At 45.2% G+C, this 18,241-nt stretch overlaps 1 protein-coding gene across 5 annotated transcripts in view; it reads right to left on the bottom strand.

Annotated features, from left to right (window-relative positions):
- Positions 1-18,241, bottom strand: part of LARGE1 (LARGE xylosyl- and glucuronyltransferase 1) — a 376,695-nt gene that overhangs the window by 210,431 nt on the left and 148,023 nt on the right. For 3 of the 5 annotated variants that reach the window (XM_021687613.1, XM_044915822.1, XM_044915825.1), the window contains exon 5: positions 5,923-6,094. In XM_021687613.1, the coding sequence (XP_021543288.1) occupies positions 5,923-6,094 (172 nt within the window). Of the gene's footprint in view, positions 1-5,922; positions 6,095-12,148; positions 12,161-18,241 lie in introns of those variants that run through there. The other 2 variants (XM_044915823.1, XM_044915824.1) reach the window with 1 other exon arrangement.

Raw genomic sequence — 18,241 nt, 5'->3', positions numbered from 1 at the left:
ATTTCCACATTATTTTACACGTACAGCCACCCCAGCCTCTCGATGGTTTTGGGGACAAAGCTGCAAGGTAATGGAGCAGACACACTTTAAGGATGTCCGCCATTACCCCACACCCTCTGGCGGGAATCCTTAGAGAAAAATGGGACAGGGGAACAATAATGCACGCTATCTCGTGCAGTCCTCATGAAGACCCTGTTGGCACGGTTCCTGGCTCACTGAAGCCCAGAGAAGTCAGGTAACCCGCCCATGGTCACAGCATGACCCCGATTCTGCCACCCTTCTACTGACCACGATGAGTGCATGAGTAGAGCTCTTGGGGCTCACAGCTACTTTACAGATGATGTTCTGGGATGTCACCAGCTGGGCCAGGATTCTGGAAACCAAAATTTTACTTCTCAGCTCCTGGGAAAACCACACGTCTCCACAGCCCTGATTTTGCCTCCATAGTGCTGTTCTCTGAATGCCTTCTACAACCTGGTTCCTGTCGTCACCTAGACCGCTCTCATCTATCTAACTTTGGTCTCTCCACAGACTCTAAGCTCTACCATCTGCTCTTCTAGGGAGCGTAGGTGCAGGGGAAAGGGTACAGGATTTAGAGCTGAGGCGCTGGTCATGCTACTTGGCCTTCCCAAGCGTGAGGTCCCAGATCTTTAAAATGGAAACATTCACCATGGGAGTGTTGTAAGGATTAAATGAGTTTCACCATAAAGTGCTTCACAGAGTGGCTGGCACAGAGTAAGTGCTTAAAAATGTTAGCTGTAATTAGTCCACGGTGAGTCTGTTAGTTCTTAAAAAATATCCACCGGTGTGGCATAGTTGCCCACACCGGGGCACAATGGGGGTGAGCAGGGGGACGCACCCCTGTGCTCGATACACCCACTGGACCTGTTTGGGGTCCAGAGCTTTACGCTATGGCAACAGACTCTTCCTAAAGGGAAGGCATTTCTTCTCAAGAATAAAAATAGTACGTTGAACACGGCGTTCTTCTAAAAGCTTCAAATTATGGGGGTACCTTTATTATTTACGCTTTCATAATAGCCCCTTCATATTGTAAAATCAGGTATTATTTCCAAATTCTTGTGCAGTAAAACTATGGCTGGCTCAGGGGTGGTGGAGGACTCATGATCGGGGGCACAGCCGAACTAAGGTGCGAGCCCCCCACCCCCAGGCCCATGCACCCCCCCCCTCCCAACCCCAGGCCATCAGGAAGCCGGAGAGGCAGGAAGCAGAGTTTAAGAACTAACAGACTCCACAGCCAGATGGTCCAGGCCTCGGTTCTGCTGCAAGGAGCTCTTTGAACAGGAAAAGTTATTTAGCCTCTCTTGGGCCCAGTTTGTTCTGTTTTTCAAATGTACAAAGCTTCCAGCTCAGTGCCTGGAACAGAAGAAGTCCTTAGGAAATAGTACTTTCCCTTTGCTTTCCAAATACTCGTTTCTCTGCCTCCTCCTCACCCTCTCCATGAGGATGTCCGATTTAGGCATTTCAAATTTAAAGGGTCCCACACCAAGATCGTCTTCGTGCAGTCGCGGTGCGGTACGCATCCTGCACTCTGCTCTCTCGCCCCCACGTCCGGCCAGCAGAACATCTTGATGCCTCCCCCTCCGAGACGTACCCCTCCTACGACGGGGTCTTCAACTGCACTGCAGCACCTGGGCCCCGTGGCTGCCCCGTCTCGGAAATGGGTCTCCTTGCTTCCTCTTATGCTCAGATGGGCAGCCAGGATGACCCATTAATAACATCGAACAGGTCCCATCACTCCTGCTCAGAGCTGCACAATGGCTTGCCCTTAGCACTGAAGGGACAGGCACAATCCTCCCTCCGCCTGACAAAGAAGGCCTCCCTGATCTGACCCATCAGCCCGTGTCCACCCTGGGCTCACTCCATCCTATTGCTCAAACCTGCCAGGCCACGAGGCTCCCAAAACTTCACATGTGCTGTTCCTTATGCCTAGGACACTATTCCACTTTCTTCTAGGCACCTGGCATGCCTGTTCTCTCAACTTCTTCAGGTTTCTGCTTACATGTTACCTTTTTCTTTTCTTTTAGAGAAAGAGAGAGAGAGGGAGATAGAGAGAAGGAGAGAGAGAGAGAGAGTGCAAGTGTGAATGGGGGTGGAGGGCAGAGGGAGAGGGAGAGAATCTTAAGTGGACTCCACGTTGAGCACAGAAAATGACGCAGGGCTCGATCTCATGACCCTAAGATCATGACCTGAGCTGAAATCAAGAGTCGGACCCAACCGACTGAGCCACCCAGGTGCCCCACATGTCACCTTTTTTGTAAGAGCTTCCATTACCACCGTATTTGAATATTAAAACAATGCGAGTGCACATAGAGACATTCCTCATCTGCTTTCACCAATTTCCTCCAGAGCAAGCACTAATCACCATCTAATATGTTATATATTTTACTTGTTTATTATCAGTCTTCTCCCTACTCAAATATACACTTGCCAGAGTAGGGGCTGAGTTTCTCTTATTCTTGCAACATTCCCAACAGTCAGGAAACAGTTTGGCCACTACGAAGCTCAGTTCCATGACTGAATGGGTGGCTCCTCACTCTCGCCATCTGTGGCACATCCAATTCTTTTTGCTGACAATCAGTGGGTCTGAAAATTCTCCAGCAGTCGCAGCTGGTGATAAGGGTGCAGACTGCTGACGTGGGGAGGGAGGCACCTGCCATTTAGGGGAAGTCGAGGCTCTGGGGACACGTGGACATCCCCAGAGGCACACAAAGTTGCCCATGGCAGAGGTGAGGGGAGGGGGTCGAAGCCCTTACTAAAAGCCTTCTTACTAGTAGAGTCTCTATGTAAGGGATTTAGAGGAGGGGGATCTCAGAGCACCATTAAGGAGTCAAGCATATGGGATCTGAACACAAGAGCCCCAGATAACTAGCTGTTGTAAAACAGAGAAAAATGAACAAGGCCAAAAACTGCATTGGTGTCACTCAAAATGTTTACGGTGAAGGATGCCAACTGCAATTGCCTTTATGAGAGAGGAAACTCTCCCTTTTGGATCAGAGCTTTCCAAATTCATGGATCTGTGCTCAGGGGCTTTCTTCCTGTTCCACGACCTGGCTTCTAATCGTTCCAGTTTAGGAAAAAAATAATTACAAAACAGTAACAAAAAAAACCCTAAAAAACCAAACCTGTCCAAAAGAGTGCCATATGGAGAAGAGAAGAGCTTACTTATCTTCTTTCACCTCCGTATTTTCCCAGAAAAGTTAAGAGTGGGCATGGGAAAACCTCAGATGATTTTATACTCCTTTGCTGGTGATAAGATAATATAAGGCAGCCTGCCTTGTTGGTGAGCTCCTTGAAGACAGGTGCTGTGTTCTGGACAGTTTCAGGTAAGAGCAGCATCTAATACATTCTTCTGCATAGCAGGGGCCTAACAAGTGCTAGAAATAAGCCAATACGAGCACAAACAAATAAAACGCAGCCCATTAACTCAGTTCCTTGCATTCAAGTGCTCCCATCCCAGTCCTGACCTTGGCCCATATACTCTGCTCTGCCCCAGGATCCCAATCCTTGGGCCAGTAAGCACCTTGGGAGCCTCCCCTTCCACAGATGATATCGGGAGATTTAACACCACGATTATACTATTGTTGTTATTGGCTTCAGAACCCCACCAGCACTCTGGCAGGTCCTAGCTGGGACAGAATAAATGGGATTTCCCAGCTACAACACTACAATTAGTGACCACCTGTTCCAGGGACTTTGCTGAGTTACACTTCTCCAAGAGAGACTTGTAGCTTTACATGTATATTGCAGGTTGCGTTTCTGGGGAAAAGGACTCTGATATGGAAGTCAGCATGCAAGAGGTTAATTTAGGGAGTGGTCTTGGGAAAGGCATCTGAAAAGGGAAGGTGAGAGAACAGGCAGAGGGAGAAATCCAGCTGTGACTGGGTTGTCACAGCTGACCCTGCAAGATTCCACATTCCCCAGGAAGGGGGTGTGGCCAGAGGCATGTGACTCTTCACCTGTGGCCCTACCCCAAGGGGCTGATGGCTGGGGGCCCTCTGCAGGGCTGCACTCCCAGGAGCTGGAGTCAAAGTCCTTTACTCCCAAAGGGGAATATGGGCACTCACTGCACACAGCCACTTCGCCTCTCCAGCAAGTCAGAGCACGATGACCTCCTCCCCCGTGATGCCCTCCCAGCTGCCTTCTCCAGTCCCCTCCAGGAGATGTGGTAACTCTCATTCTTGCTCATCTCTTTATTTCCAGAGCCCAGCATACCAGCGACACCCAGCAGAGATGCAATAAATGTCTGCTGAATAAACACATCACTGAATACCGGACATAAGTGTGAAAATGTGAGTATCACAGAATTATTTTTTAAAAACTGTCCCCCAGCGGTGCCTGGGTGGCTCAGTCAGTTGAGCGTTTTGACTCCTGACTTCGGTTCAGGTCATGATCTCAGGGTCATGGGTTCGAGGCCCATGTTGGGCTCTGTGCTGGGCATGGAGTCTGCCTGGGATTCTCGCTCTCCCTCTGCCCCTCCCCGCAATTAAAAAAAGAAAAAACAAAAAACCTGTCCCCAAGGAGTTCAATGCAGTCAGAAAAACAAGCAGAAATGATGGGGGAACTTGAGAAGAGATGCACACAGAAGCATACGTATGTGCATTCTGGTCTCAACTCTGGTCTCAACCCTGCATGCCTTCAAGCTTCAATTTCCTTGTGACTTGAAAGGACAGATCCCAACATTCTATGAAGAAGAGACCAGAGTGGAGACACACTCAGTTTCAACAGTTTTGCTAAATGACGTCTTTCTTAGTGTCATTACTGACAGGGGAAAGGAAAGTAAGTTTTGATCCTGACAAGGGAAAGAGCCTGAGGGTCAGAGTGCCTCCCCCATGATATGCTGAGGACTTTTTTTCCAGTTAGCCTAGAGCTAAGAGTCCCCTCCCACCTCCCACCCCCCTGAAAGAAGCAGGCAGAGACTGGAGTAGGTGAGGAATTTACTCTTCTGTCCATGAGTGGAAACAGAAACCAACTGGAATATCCTGTGATTTATGAAAATGCGGTGATTTTATATCACTGAGTAGTATTTCACCTTCATAGGATAAGGAGCTACAGAGAAGCAGGAGGAGAGATTTTAAACACGGAAGCCAGAATGCAATTTTAAAAAGAAAACTAAGAAATAAAGAAAAAAAACTCACTCCCAAATTTATCTCTCATTGCATTTGTCTAATATAGAGAAGAACTTGTAAGAATGCAATTTTAAGGGAGACATCTGGAAGGGGGATTAAAATAAAAGCCCAAGATTTGTGCTAACTTGTCACTTCTCTCATGCATCCATGCCAGAGTCAAGTAACACCAACTGGGCTCACAATTCCCCGCCACGTAATCTCATACACCTTGAGGCAGTGACAAGAACTACAGTGATGGCTAAGAAAAAACTAACTAGACAAGAAGGAATGTCTTATAAAGTCAAACTTATATACCTCCTTAAAGTGGTAAACCACAACATTAATGAAAGCAAAAGCCGTAAGAACATTTTCCAACACTATAATCAATACCCATCTCCACCAACTCAAAGGCCCTTCTCGGCAATCAAAGCATCATTTGATTAAAAAAAAAACCCCAAAACTGATAAATACAGGTAAGTCAACACTCAATTACCTGTATACAAAATATACACATTTGACATTTATCTCTTACAAAGCATCCTAAATTGGGTTCTTCCTATAAATACCAACATGACCTCTTCATTTACTAAAGAAACGCAAACCAATTCCAACTTGATTCGAACACGCTTCAAATGCCAGTAGAGTTGATACTTAACTAGATTTGTAACTCCTTGTCCATTTCATCAGCATGACCTCATTAAATGCGGGCCTCACATTAAAAAAAAAAAAATACAATCATTCTTCTTGGCATGACAACACCTTCAAAGATACCAGGAAAAAACGGGGCTACAATTACCTTTGAATTTGTGGAACACGGCCCATAGCTCTGCAATGTCGGTCGCAAAGGTGATATCCGTGTCAAGGACAATGACCCTCTCCAGGTTGGCGGGAAGAGTCTTGGTCAGGACGAGCTTCATCAGACCATAAATGCCAGAGTAGTGTTTGTTGGGGATCCAGGACACTTCAGACTACACCAGGCAGGGAAGAGGAGTAGAAAAAAGAAAAAGAAAAAAAAAAAAATCATTACATTTTTTTGCATAAACATTATAAACAGTGCCTGGGACATAAAAAAGCATTCAATAAAAATTTGCTGAGTAAATGAATATTTTCTTAAAGATTTGTTTATGTAATTTATGGTTTGGCATGTGAAGTTTATTGGAAGAAAATGCATCTGAATCAAGGGATAGGAAAAGCAATATTTATGAAATAACTATTATTTGCAGACGCTATGCTCAGATTTTTTTTAAATAAAATTTGTATTATAGAAATTATATAGGCTCACTGGAGAAAAGAGAACTATGTTACAAAAGAATAAAAGCATAAAAATTGGATCATACTCTATTTTTTTTTCAAATAGTACCTAATTGTTCCAAGGTAGATCTATTTCTTTCAATCACATTCTGTTTGTCATTAAAGACTGCTACCTTAGTGGCCTCGTTCAAGCTTATGCTTATCTATTTTTTTTTGAGCTGTAATTGAAGCAATTAGTGTTGCTCTGTCTCCTGGTTCTCAAGCACACAAGAAGGACTTGGTCAGAGGCTACGCAACACTCTTCACTGGGGAACAAGAGAAGACACACCCACAGAGAGTAATGAACAGCCTACGGAGAGTCAGCACTGAAATCCACGATGTAACAGGACACCAAGGTCCCACAAGTGGGTACATCTGTCAGCAAGTCACACATCTCGGTACCACTTGGTACCCAAAGGCAAGGCTGAAAATAATACATAATACTAGTGTGCCGAAAGCTCTCAAAGGTACAGGTCATATATGAAAGTAACCCTGGGTATGGGCTCCATCCTAGCTGCCCCAGGGAGCTGCCATCCATTCAAGCCAAAGCACACTTATTTTCAAGAAGTTAACACTGATAATGGAACTCTTCAGCGGAAAATGTGGCCGCCTTATTGAAATTCCAAAAAACATTCACCCCTTTTGTCCTTATAAGTCCATTCTGAGGACACTGTTCTAAAAAAAGTCACATTTAAAAACGAGAAACCAGTTTTATTCCCAAAGATGTTCATCACCATGTTATAAAAGAAACAATCCAAATGCCCTGAAACTGGACAGTTAATTAAAACATGCTTTTTTAAATCCGATAGCATGAGCAATCTAGAGCTATGAGCAACCTAGATTAAGATGTACTAAAAAAAAAAAAATCTTGCATGTGATGTTAAAAGAAAAAAGGTAGGTTTTAAAATTTCTTTTGCTTAATAACCTCTATGTATAATCAAACAACATGAAAACACATCCATCCCAATTTATGCTGAGAAAGAAGAAACAGAAGCATGGAATCATAATACTAATAGTGGTCATTTTGGGGATGATGGGTCCCTCCTCTAGATAAATAGGTATGTATACACCCCCACACCACACATATGTATTTTATCACACTTTTCAACTTTTTAAAATGAGCAACTACTATCATTGTAAAGAAAAACCAAGCATCGCATTCTTTTTAAACATACCAATATCGGTGATGGTGGGAAAAACAGGGACACAGACCCTGCCTTAGGAAAGCTATGACAAAGGACCCCCGTGGTAACTCACACGATCCAGCCCGTCCCTGAAAACCACTCCATGTTGTGTGTTCATCCTCAGTTTACTTGAAAATACCATGTCAGCTACTCCTTATCCTCTCAATACATGTGCAATTTTGACTGGTGGGGGGGGGAAAGAAAAAAACATAAACCGGTGGACAAAACTGTTCATCACGTGTCAGTCTCAGGAAAAGAACCTTGAACTCTGTCTGTTGTCCCCATCACCGTGTTCCCGGGCAGCATGGAGGAAGGAAAGCAGAGACAAAAGCCAAAATCTGAACCCCAGCCCCATACAAGGCATTGGTCTTTCTAAGCCCCAGTTTCTTTCCCTATAAAAAGGAGACGATGCTTCCATTGCATGGTTTGTGGAAAAATCAAAGGAGATGGAAGGATGCGAGGGTTCAGCCCACAGAAGCTCCCACCCTTCTCCTGACTCCCCCTCAGCGTGTTAAGTGTTTGCTTCATACTGAAGGGGGTGCGGTGTGCAGCACAGTGTTAAACCTTGGGTTCTGGAGTCAGGCACAGGTGGATTCAGATTCCGGTGTCACTTAATGGCTGCATCACCTTGGACAAGTTCGTCCGGCCTGAGTTTCTGTCGTCTATGAAAGGCAATTACTTGTACTGTGTTGTACTGTCAGGGGGTGGGTGTAAACAGCACACCCAAACTGGGTGATCTGAGGAAAATGGGATAATAAAAGAACTATTGACTGAAACGGACACGTAGGGCCAGCAGCAAGGAACCATGTTGCACCTGGGAAGATGTATGAATAAGCCACAAGGCAGGAGCCGTGAACTTCGGTGGAGGGCCACGGACGACTTGTGGCAATTTCACGGGCCGGAGCAGGGAGAGGCCTCTCTCTCAGCCTCTCTCCCCTCCTGCCCACCCCTCTCCCACTGGGGCACCCCTCCGTACAAACCCAACTGGACGCAGAGGGAATGTGATCTCAACCTGTCACCGAACTGAACGAATGATGGCAAGACCACAGCTCAAGGCCTTCTGCTGAACCACCATGCTATCCATGAGGTGGGCGGGTGGGCGAACGGAAGGATGGACAGGTGGGTAGATGGGCAAATGGCACAGGAAGGTGAGTGATTTGTCTACAATCCCTCAGTGGGTAAGATGCAAAGCGATAGTCAGAATCGGCCAAGGGAAGGTTTGCCTTTCCTTCCCCAAGCCATATCATCCTTCCTTTCGAGCTAGCATCCTGACACGCCATCAGCTTAGATCTGAGGGCCGGGGGCTCCTCGAGTTAAGGGCCTCCAGTGGGCTTTAAAAAACTCTTCCTCATGAAAGCTCCAGCCTTTGGAACTCAGCTCAGCTGCTCCTCTCCCCTGAGGATGTGCCTGAACTGAAGCTTGGCAATCATGGGTCCACGCGGCAGAGCTGTGCTATTTAATCAGACCTTTGATTAACTTATTCATCTATTTTGGTTACCATCAAAGCAGGAGAGCTTGGTGAAGACTGAACACCAGAGCGCTAGGTTGAGCCATCTAATTAGATTGCCCTGACTCTCAGCTTTATTTTTAACACACATGTGAGGCACTCAGATGCATCACCAAACAGTAGGACGACAGGAATAAATTAATCTCAACATGAGCCCAGGCCAGAATGTCGCCCCAAGTCCCTGACTTAATACATAATCAATTAAGTCAGAGTATTCAATTAGAGGTAAAGGAAGCATTTGGATGAGTTTGTATTCAGAGAGAAAACCCCAGAAAGAAAACCGAGGAATCTATGGGGGGAAAGAACGTGTGGTAAGAAGCAGATACATTTATTAGAAATGGCCCTCTGTCTTAGAAGTACAATATAATATGTCCCCCACCCCTGCCTTAGTCTAATCCTGCTCTTCTTTCGAGCCTCAGCTTAGAAGGCGCCCCCCGCCCCCGCCCCGGTCGCCACCTCCCCGGGGCCCCAGGCTGGGCAAGGGCTCCTTGAGCAAGCTGCCTCCCTTCCTCTAGCACAGCATGCTCTCACGCTGTGTCTAATTTTCCATGTCTCTCGCCAGCTCTGGGCTGGAACTCCCTGAAGCAGGGACGATGTCATTTTTGCTGTGGTAACAACATAGTCATTACTCAAAAAATGTATGATGAACGTGCATGACTGCAGAGCTGACCAGGCCTGGGTTTAAATCCTACCTTTGACGTTTTCTGCAACCAGCAGCAGAAACATCCGTGAATGCTGTAGCCCAGGGTCGGTCTGGTGCAACGGGAGAGACGTGCCTTGTCGAGCCCCAATGCCCGCCCTTTAGCACCAGTTCCATCATTTTGCCTCTGTGAGGCTTTGTTTTCTCATCTGCAAAATGGGGGCTTGGAACACTCACTTTGCAATACTGCTGGGAGAATGGCAAGGCATCCAGCCTGATGCTGGGCGCCCAGCCGGCCTCTGCAAAGGCCACTTCGCTTCTCCCAGTGAAGGTCTGTCAGCACTGTGGAGGCTCAGATGATTCGGGATGTTGAGCTTGATAAGAGCAGGAAATGATGCTACCTTTGATAGCAAAGGGGAAGTCAGGAATGAAGATGGTTTTGTCGGAGGAAAAGAAGTCACTCATCACCTCTCCCTATACTCCTAGATTATTTTTTTAAGGTTTTTATTTTATTTATTTATTTGAGAGGCAGAGAGACAGAGATCGAGGAGGGGCAGATGAAGAGGGACAAGCAGACTGAGTGTGGGACCTGAGTGGGGACTCGATCCCATGACCCCAAGACCTTGACCTGAGCCAAAATCAAGAGTCGGATGCTCAACTGACTGAGACACCCAGGTGTCGTAGAATTTTTTTTTATGATTATTTACTTATTTTAGAGAGAGGAAGGGAGGGAGGGAGAGAGAGAGAACACAGCAGGAGGGAGAGAGGGAGAGAGAATTTTAAGCAGACTCCCTGCTGAGCACGAAGCTCTGACGGGGCCTCAATCTCATGGCTCTGAGGTCATGACCTGAGCTGAAACCAGGAGTCGGTGGCTTAACCAACTGCACCACCCAGGTGTTTCTCTTACAGAGATAACAAAATCACAAACTGAGATCTTGGAAACTCAAAGCCTCCTCTGGTAGATCTCCAAGTTGGACTGTACACCTTTGGTTTTAGGAAGAAAAACCTACTAACATAAAATATACAAACAAACCAAAAAAAAAAAAAAAACCTTCCACCAGAGTGGGTGGAAATGTTCACCCATGCAACCTTTGGGACAGTGTCTTGGGAAAACCCTTACTGGTATCGAATCTCATTCCCACCCTGCAATAAACTTCAGTCCAATCAGGGACATCAAGTCATGGGGTCAACAGAGGTAAGACCATCCTCAGAGGCATACTGCAGACACCTGGAGGGTCTGACCCCCCGGAGTAGCCTGTAAGATGACAACACCTGGTGAAGCAATAACCTAGCATGTACTCCATCAAAGGGTTTATGTAACTAAAACAATAATAAAAAAGAAAGTTAGGTTTCTTTTAATGGACAATTATCCTTGCAATGGCTGTTAATCATTCTAAGCAGCATGTTCTAATTTAATTAGCAAAAATGCAGTTGTGCCCAAGAATACTACCTAACGTGCTTACACAAAGGAGAATAAGCAATCCCAGGTTTTAAGGGTTTCTTTGCAGAGTAGGAAGCAGGGGATGCTCCCAAGGGAAAACTCACCTTCCCCAAACTGCCAGTTCCTTGGCAGACAGACCCCAAGGGGAGTTTCTATGAAGTGCTACAGGGGATTTTAGGGTTCATCTGATGCGGGGTGGTCCACAGAGAAGTTACTCAGAAAACCTGGCCAGGGTAGTAACATGAGCATGCAAGGATGTGAAGGAAGGTGATGTCTCAACATGATGCCAGGTTTCCCACCTCTGACAGACAAGGCAAAGACAGGAAGAGGGGCTGGTTTTATCAAGGAATGGTGTGCATTTCTTCTTGAAGATGCTGACTTTCAAGAGGCACCAGGATGCCCCAGTAATGAGAACAATAGAAAATATCGTCTAGCATTTCCTGAGCTCCTCCTGGGTGCCAGGCATTGCATTAGGAGCATTTTGCTGACTACTTCAGTGACCACCCCTGGCCCCGCCAGGCCCCGAGTCTACAGGTCAGGGACTACTACCCCAGTGCACAGTTTAGGGAATGAGGACCCAAGTCCTTCCTTATCCCATCTCTCAGTCCCCAGCCCGAACCATGGGGAAATGATGAGATGTGTCTCTCTCTCCTCCCTTCCCACTGCCCCGGTCCCAGGCGTGCTCCCCACCCCTCTGAGTTCCTGCATCGTCTTAACTGAGCCCGTCTCCATCCAAACCTTCATTCACCAGGAAGCAGCTTTTCATGGCAATTAGGTACGAAGGCCTTGGAGTTTCATATTCCCGGCTTCCGAGTCTCCCTGGGCCTGAATTTTCTCATCTGTATAATAGGAATATTAGTAGCATATCCTGCTCTCTTCCTAGGGAGTTATTTTATTTATAGTCTGTAAGCTTTCCTTCATCATCCTGGAAATATTTATTGCTCAAAATAGATTTCTCACCCATATCAACATTTTCCTGTGGATTACAAATCACCTTGACACATTTTTAAAAATTAAAAAAGAAGTCCTCGCTACAGAATGTTCGAAAAGTCATTTGCCTTTTATGTTGTTTCTGAGTGGTCGTCTTGGCAACCAACCTGTATGTTCAACACATAATTGTTAAGAAAGGAGGGTGAGGAGCTCGGATGAGGCGGGGACTCTGGGAGACGACACGGAGGAGGGCCGTGGAACAGGCTTGAGCTCGGGAGTCTGACTGGCCAGATTCCAAATCCAGCTCCACCATCAGACTGGCAAGCTCATTTCTCAAAGCCTCCACCTCATCACCCATAGAGTAGAGAAAATGACACATATCACTCAAGGTTTGGGAACATATCCAATGAGGCAGGAGAACTACAGGGGCCCAGCACAGTGCCTGCCTCATGCTAAGGGCTCAATTTTTAAAATGCAAGCTTTTAAGCCAATTCACAGTGTGCACTCTGGAGTCTGCCTGCCTGGGTTTGAATCTTGGCTCTGTCACTTACTAGGCTGGGTCACTTCGGGCAAATCATGAAACCGCCATGTACCTCACTTCTCTCCTCTGTAAAATGGGCATCTTTACGGTGCATACTCCATAGGATTGTGAGAATTCTGGTGCTACGTGTTGGCTATTGTTGTTCATTGTTAATATTACAAAGATATTTAAAGCAACAGAAAAGATGAGATTCACATCTACAAGACAGAGTCACATGCATTTGTATTTACCCTTGCGAGAAAAAAAAAATCCACTTTAGCTCAGTTGGGATCGTTTAAATAAGCATTTCTAGAACACTTAATGTGGGCCAGGTACCAAGGAGAGGCTAGGGACCAGAGTCCACGATGAATAAAACATAGCTAATGCTCTTGAGGAGTCTCTGGTCTGCTGGATATTCATTATCCGCTCCTGCATAACAAGCTACCTCAAACAGCAGCTTAAAACAGTAATATGTATTATCTCACAGTTTTGGTGTCAGGGGTTTGGGAGCACATAAGCTGGGTGGGTCTAGCTCAGGACTTCTCATGAGGTTGTAGTCAAGATGTCAGTTGAAGCTGCAGACATCTGGATGCTTGGGATCTGCTTCTAAAATGGCTCCCTCATACACATGTGGCATCTCCAGAGGAAGCCTTAGCTCCTTGCCACACAGACCATCTGGTAGGGCAGCTTGAATGTCTTTACAACATGGAAGTTGGCTTCTCCCAGAGGGAGTGATCAAGAGAGAGCAAGAGAGAAACTAGGGTGTGTTTTACGGCTTGGCCTCAGAAGTGACATGGCGTCATTTCTGTAAAGTCTTCTTGGCTCTACAGGTCAGCCCTATGCAACATGGTTAGGGACCGGACGAGAGTGTGAATACCAGTAGACAGGGATTACTGGGGGACATCTTCAAAACCAGTTACCACATCTGTAATTCTAGAATGGCATAAACTGGATTACGATGAATTCCAAGTATATGTACAGCAGCAGTAATACAGTTAAAGGAGAGAGTCAGGAGGGAAGGGAGAGTAACCAGTCAGAGATGTTTGGAAGAGATGAGCCTTAAATCTGGTGTTAAAAAATGAGTTGAAAATTGAGTTTCTCAGACACTGAGAGGAAAGCAGAATAGGAGAGAGATTATCATCAGTGAAGACAGAGAGATACAAACAATTGTGTGTGTGTGTGTGTGTGTGTGTGTGGGTGGGTTTGCAATAGTCTGATACACCTAGGTAAAGCCTGGACTTAGAAATGATGGAGAAAGACATGGAGAGGCAGGAAAGGGTCAAGTGTTGGAGAATACTATATGCCATGCCAAAGAGCACTGGACGATGTCCTAAAGATGGTGGAAAAAACAAAAAGGATTTCACTAGCAAAGAGACATGACCTCAATATACTCTAGCAACCTGTGGAGGGAAAAGATTAACAGAAGGCAGCTCAGAAGCATCAGAACCTTGGAGGATGCCTAGAGAAAATGCAGTTTCTCAGGCACCTGAGTGGCTCAGCCGGTTAAGCACTTGACCCTTGATTTCAGCTCAGATCATGATCTCTAGTTCATGAGATCGAGCACTGTGTCAGGCTCCCCCATTAAGCTTGAGATTCTCTCTCTCCCTCTTCCTCTGTCCCTCACCCCACTCACATTCTCTAAATTATTAATTAATTAATAATGGGGGAGAAAAATGCAGATTCCCAGGATCACACCCAGAGGTTAGGATTCCATCAGGCCTGGGGCGGGGCACAGAAATCTGTACTCTTTTGTTTGTTTCTTTGTTTGTCTGGCAATCCAAGAAATAGACTCTTAACTATATAGAACTGCTGGTTACCAGAGGGTGGGTGGGGGAGGGGAATGGGTGAAACAGGTGATAGGGATTCAGGAGTGCACTTGCTGTGATGAGCACCAGGTGTTGTATGGAAGTGCTGAATCACTATAGTGTACACCTGAAATTAATATTACACTATGTTAACTAACTGGAATTTAAATAAAAACATTTCAAAAATTAAAAGAAATCTGTTTCTCAGCCACAGCCCCAAGTGGTCCTAAAACAACTGTCCCCAGACTACACCCTAGGACACACTCAGTTAGGAGACACAGTAAGCACCGTATCTCTCAAGGTCTTACTGGTTGGCTCATTTACACTGGATCACCAACCAGCTTACTACTGTTCCGAAACAAGACACGAGAGAGCCCAAAACAAGTGTACCACCTGAACTTGACACAGCTGGATGTACAGGGAGAGAAGATCTTTCTCAAAGATTAATACGAGAAAGAGCCGATGGAAGATCAGGAATTCTTTAGATAACCCTATACCTCATGCGCAGTTTAGTCTGTGAAGCCAAGAAGGTTTCCTGGCTGTCCTTTTTTAAACCTAGAAATCTCATTTTCATAAAAGCCACACTAGGTCAGCGAGACTGAAATTCTAAGAAACCGTATCAACAGGAGAGCTGAGTTACATATTTCACATCTTCCCACAATGGAAGCTTGGAAGGGAACCTTGTAAGAGCCCCCAGGCTGGTCTTTTCAGGTGACAGCGTTCGACACCAAGCATCAATGAACATTATTCAGAGCTTACAACTCCAGCCTAAAATAAGGTAGCTGGCTTCCACCTGAAATACTCATTATTCACAAATCTACTGAGAAACCATCTTCCATAAACATAATTAATTCTGGAGTGATGACAGAGGTAGGATGAATCAGGAGGAATGTGAGCATGGATCTATAAACACATTCCTCCTCATATCGGTGGCAAGAGAACTGGTGCCTCTCACACCTGACAAGAGGCGTTCTGTATTTAGCTCCATGAAGCTTGGGGGGATTGGTCGCCGGAGCATTTACGGATTGCCTGAACATCCCTCGGTACTTCACATTATGAAATGAAGCATTTCAAAGCACTGGGAGTTCTGATTTGTGAACTGGACTGTTACAGTGGTTTAATTTCCGGAAATATAGCTGCCTTCTTAACAGATTTTTCAATGCACTGAGGAGAAAATTGCATTAGCTCCTGCGTAGACTGGACTTAATATTTTTAGAAGCTGCAATTCTTCTTATTACAGGGCACAGTATGTATTTATGGATGTATACTTAGCACAGTTTCTGACACACAGAGGCACTCAATGAATAGTTTTGCAAAAGTAAAACAACACAAGTACACAAGCGATGCTTACTGAGAACTGTTCCTGGGGATGGGGATACGGTGGTGAACCTGCTGCGTTCATTGATCATTCATTCATCCTTTCAAACACCAGAAGGCTGCTTAAAGAGACAAAGCCAATTATTTCAAAAAGCATTATTACAGCATTCAGGATGGCGGTTTATATTAACAGGGGCTGGAGGTGGTAGGGGGATGGGATAAGGAAGGAATGGTTCTGCTGATACCACCCTAGTTCTAAGTGAGATGGTGTGGTGTTTTTATCACTGTTGGTCATAACCTGTTTATCTGCAGACTTCAAATGTGTCTCTGTGCCTGTGTATACAGAAAGTCATCACGGGTGGTCTAGGAACAAGAATGTGACCTAGAGAGAACACAGGATTTGGGAATTACAGAGACCAGGACTAACCAGCTAAAACCCACTGCCCCACCCCACCCCACCCCACCCCGTCACTCTCTCTCACTCTCAACTCCTGCTCAAAGTGCTAAAAATGGAGATAATCATTTTGCTAGTAAGTGCAAGGGGGAAAAAAAACCCCTCTTATTTGTTTCCCTGTTACTATATTTCAGCATGCATTCTTAAGGCAAAATTGCTTCTTGTGAGGCAAAAAAAAAAAAAAAAATCTTGGATATTACCATGATTTGTTATTAAAATCTCACAGGGGCGAGGGGGGGTGCAATTAGGAAAAAAAATGTACCTAAATAGGCTCTTGGGGAGCAGGTGATAATAAATATTTTTAATGGTTGAGAAACTTTGCTCTACAGGATTATATGACACCATGCTAGGCACAAGCCTGAGAAGTGTACAAAAACACACAAATATACCAAATACCTGAATCCAAGTATTAGCATCTGCTGTGTCTAGTGGTTCTTCCTGAATTTACTCAGAAGGCAGTTTAATCACAAAACATTACAGGGGTGCCTAGGTGGCTCAGTCGGTAGGGCAGCTGCCTTAGGCTTAGGTCATGATCCCAGGGTGCTGGGATCCAGCCCCATGTGGGGTTCCCTGCTCAGCGGGGAGTCTGCCTCTCCCTCTGCCCCTACCCCTGCTCATGCATGCATTCTCTCTCCCACTCCTCCCCCTCTCAAATAAATAAATACAATCTTTAAAAAAAATTACAGCTATCTGTTCTCAACTTCATCTAGAGATTTTAGGGGAATACCTGCCTATGCTCCCCTCCCCCCCATTCCTTCGCTCCCATTCCTTCCTTTGCCAAGAACCTTCCAAAAGGCAGCCTCAGAGGCTACAATTAATGAGGCACCATGCTGTTCTGCATTAATAAGGTGCTTTTCATTTTCAGAGGGCTTTGTAATCCTTTGGAGGTGAAGCTCTTGTGACACTCTGTGACACTCTCTGGTCCCAGCTTCAGAGATCCACCCCATGGGTCAATTTAACTCTAAATGCATGGGACGGTAACCCTGAGCGGGTAAAGAGGGTTAAAGGAGGGTGAACCAGAGGTGCCACTTAATTAATTTCTGGTTGGTTTAAAAACTGTTTTCTCTCACAAAACATGGAAGGTGAAACTCTCCTGGTAAAGTGGAGATCCAAAGCAAAGCCTTGTCAATGGTGGGGAGAATGTCTTCTGGCTAACACCCGAAATCACCCTCGTTTACTGGTCATCCCTGAAAAGATGGTGCCTTTACTCAGCATTTGTAGTACATCTAACAAACATTAGCCAGGAGTCTTGTTGTAATTTAAAATATTTTCACCTTGACCATGAAGCCTTAGACTGTGGTTATATTGACATTCCCTCTCATAACAGGCCCTTACTATTTATATGAAGGGTTGTCAAGGAAAACAGGTGTTGAGGATAGCTGTCTAACTTGTCTAGATTTAGGACTTATCATACAGGAGAATGCAGAAGGGAAATGAATGTGATCCTTAGAAAGTACTACAGAAGATGGTATGTGGCACAAGATAATTCCATTAAGCCTGTACTTCCCACTTGGGGATTTGGTTACTGATCAAAGGAATATTCCTAATGCTCTAAAATCCCCCTTCAAAAAAAAACCAACAAAAAAACCCCCACCTAATTCTGAAAGTGACTCATTTATCTAAACATTCATTGTGTGTGCCAAACTCTCTACTAGACACTAAGGAAAGAGCAGTGAATGTGGAATGCTCCTATTTCTTAGGAGATCACAGATAAAAAGGAAAGAGTGTTATTATATTTATGATAATAATATGTCATTTGTTGAATGTTCACTATGTAACACACACTATAAGCAATTTATAAATATCTTTTAACTCACACAATAACCCTAAAAGGTAGACATCGAGGAAATCACCCAGTCTTAAAGAATTAGAGGAGCTGGGACTAAATCTCAGATTTGACTCATTCTGAAAATCTTAATCATTTTGAAAACTGACTCAAATAAGATATTCAAATGATCATTAGGCAGTGAAAGCTATAAATGAAGTCTCACCAGAATTCCTGGGGATGGAGCAACTGATCGCATCTG

The sequence above is a fragment of the Neomonachus schauinslandi genome, chromosome 5 (genome assembly GCF_002201575.2).
Source record: "Neomonachus schauinslandi chromosome 5, ASM220157v2, whole genome shotgun sequence".
NCBI classification, from domain to species: Eukaryota; Metazoa; Chordata; class Mammalia; order Carnivora; family Phocidae; genus Neomonachus; species Neomonachus schauinslandi.
This window is presented reverse-complemented; position numbering and strand designations above follow the sequence as displayed.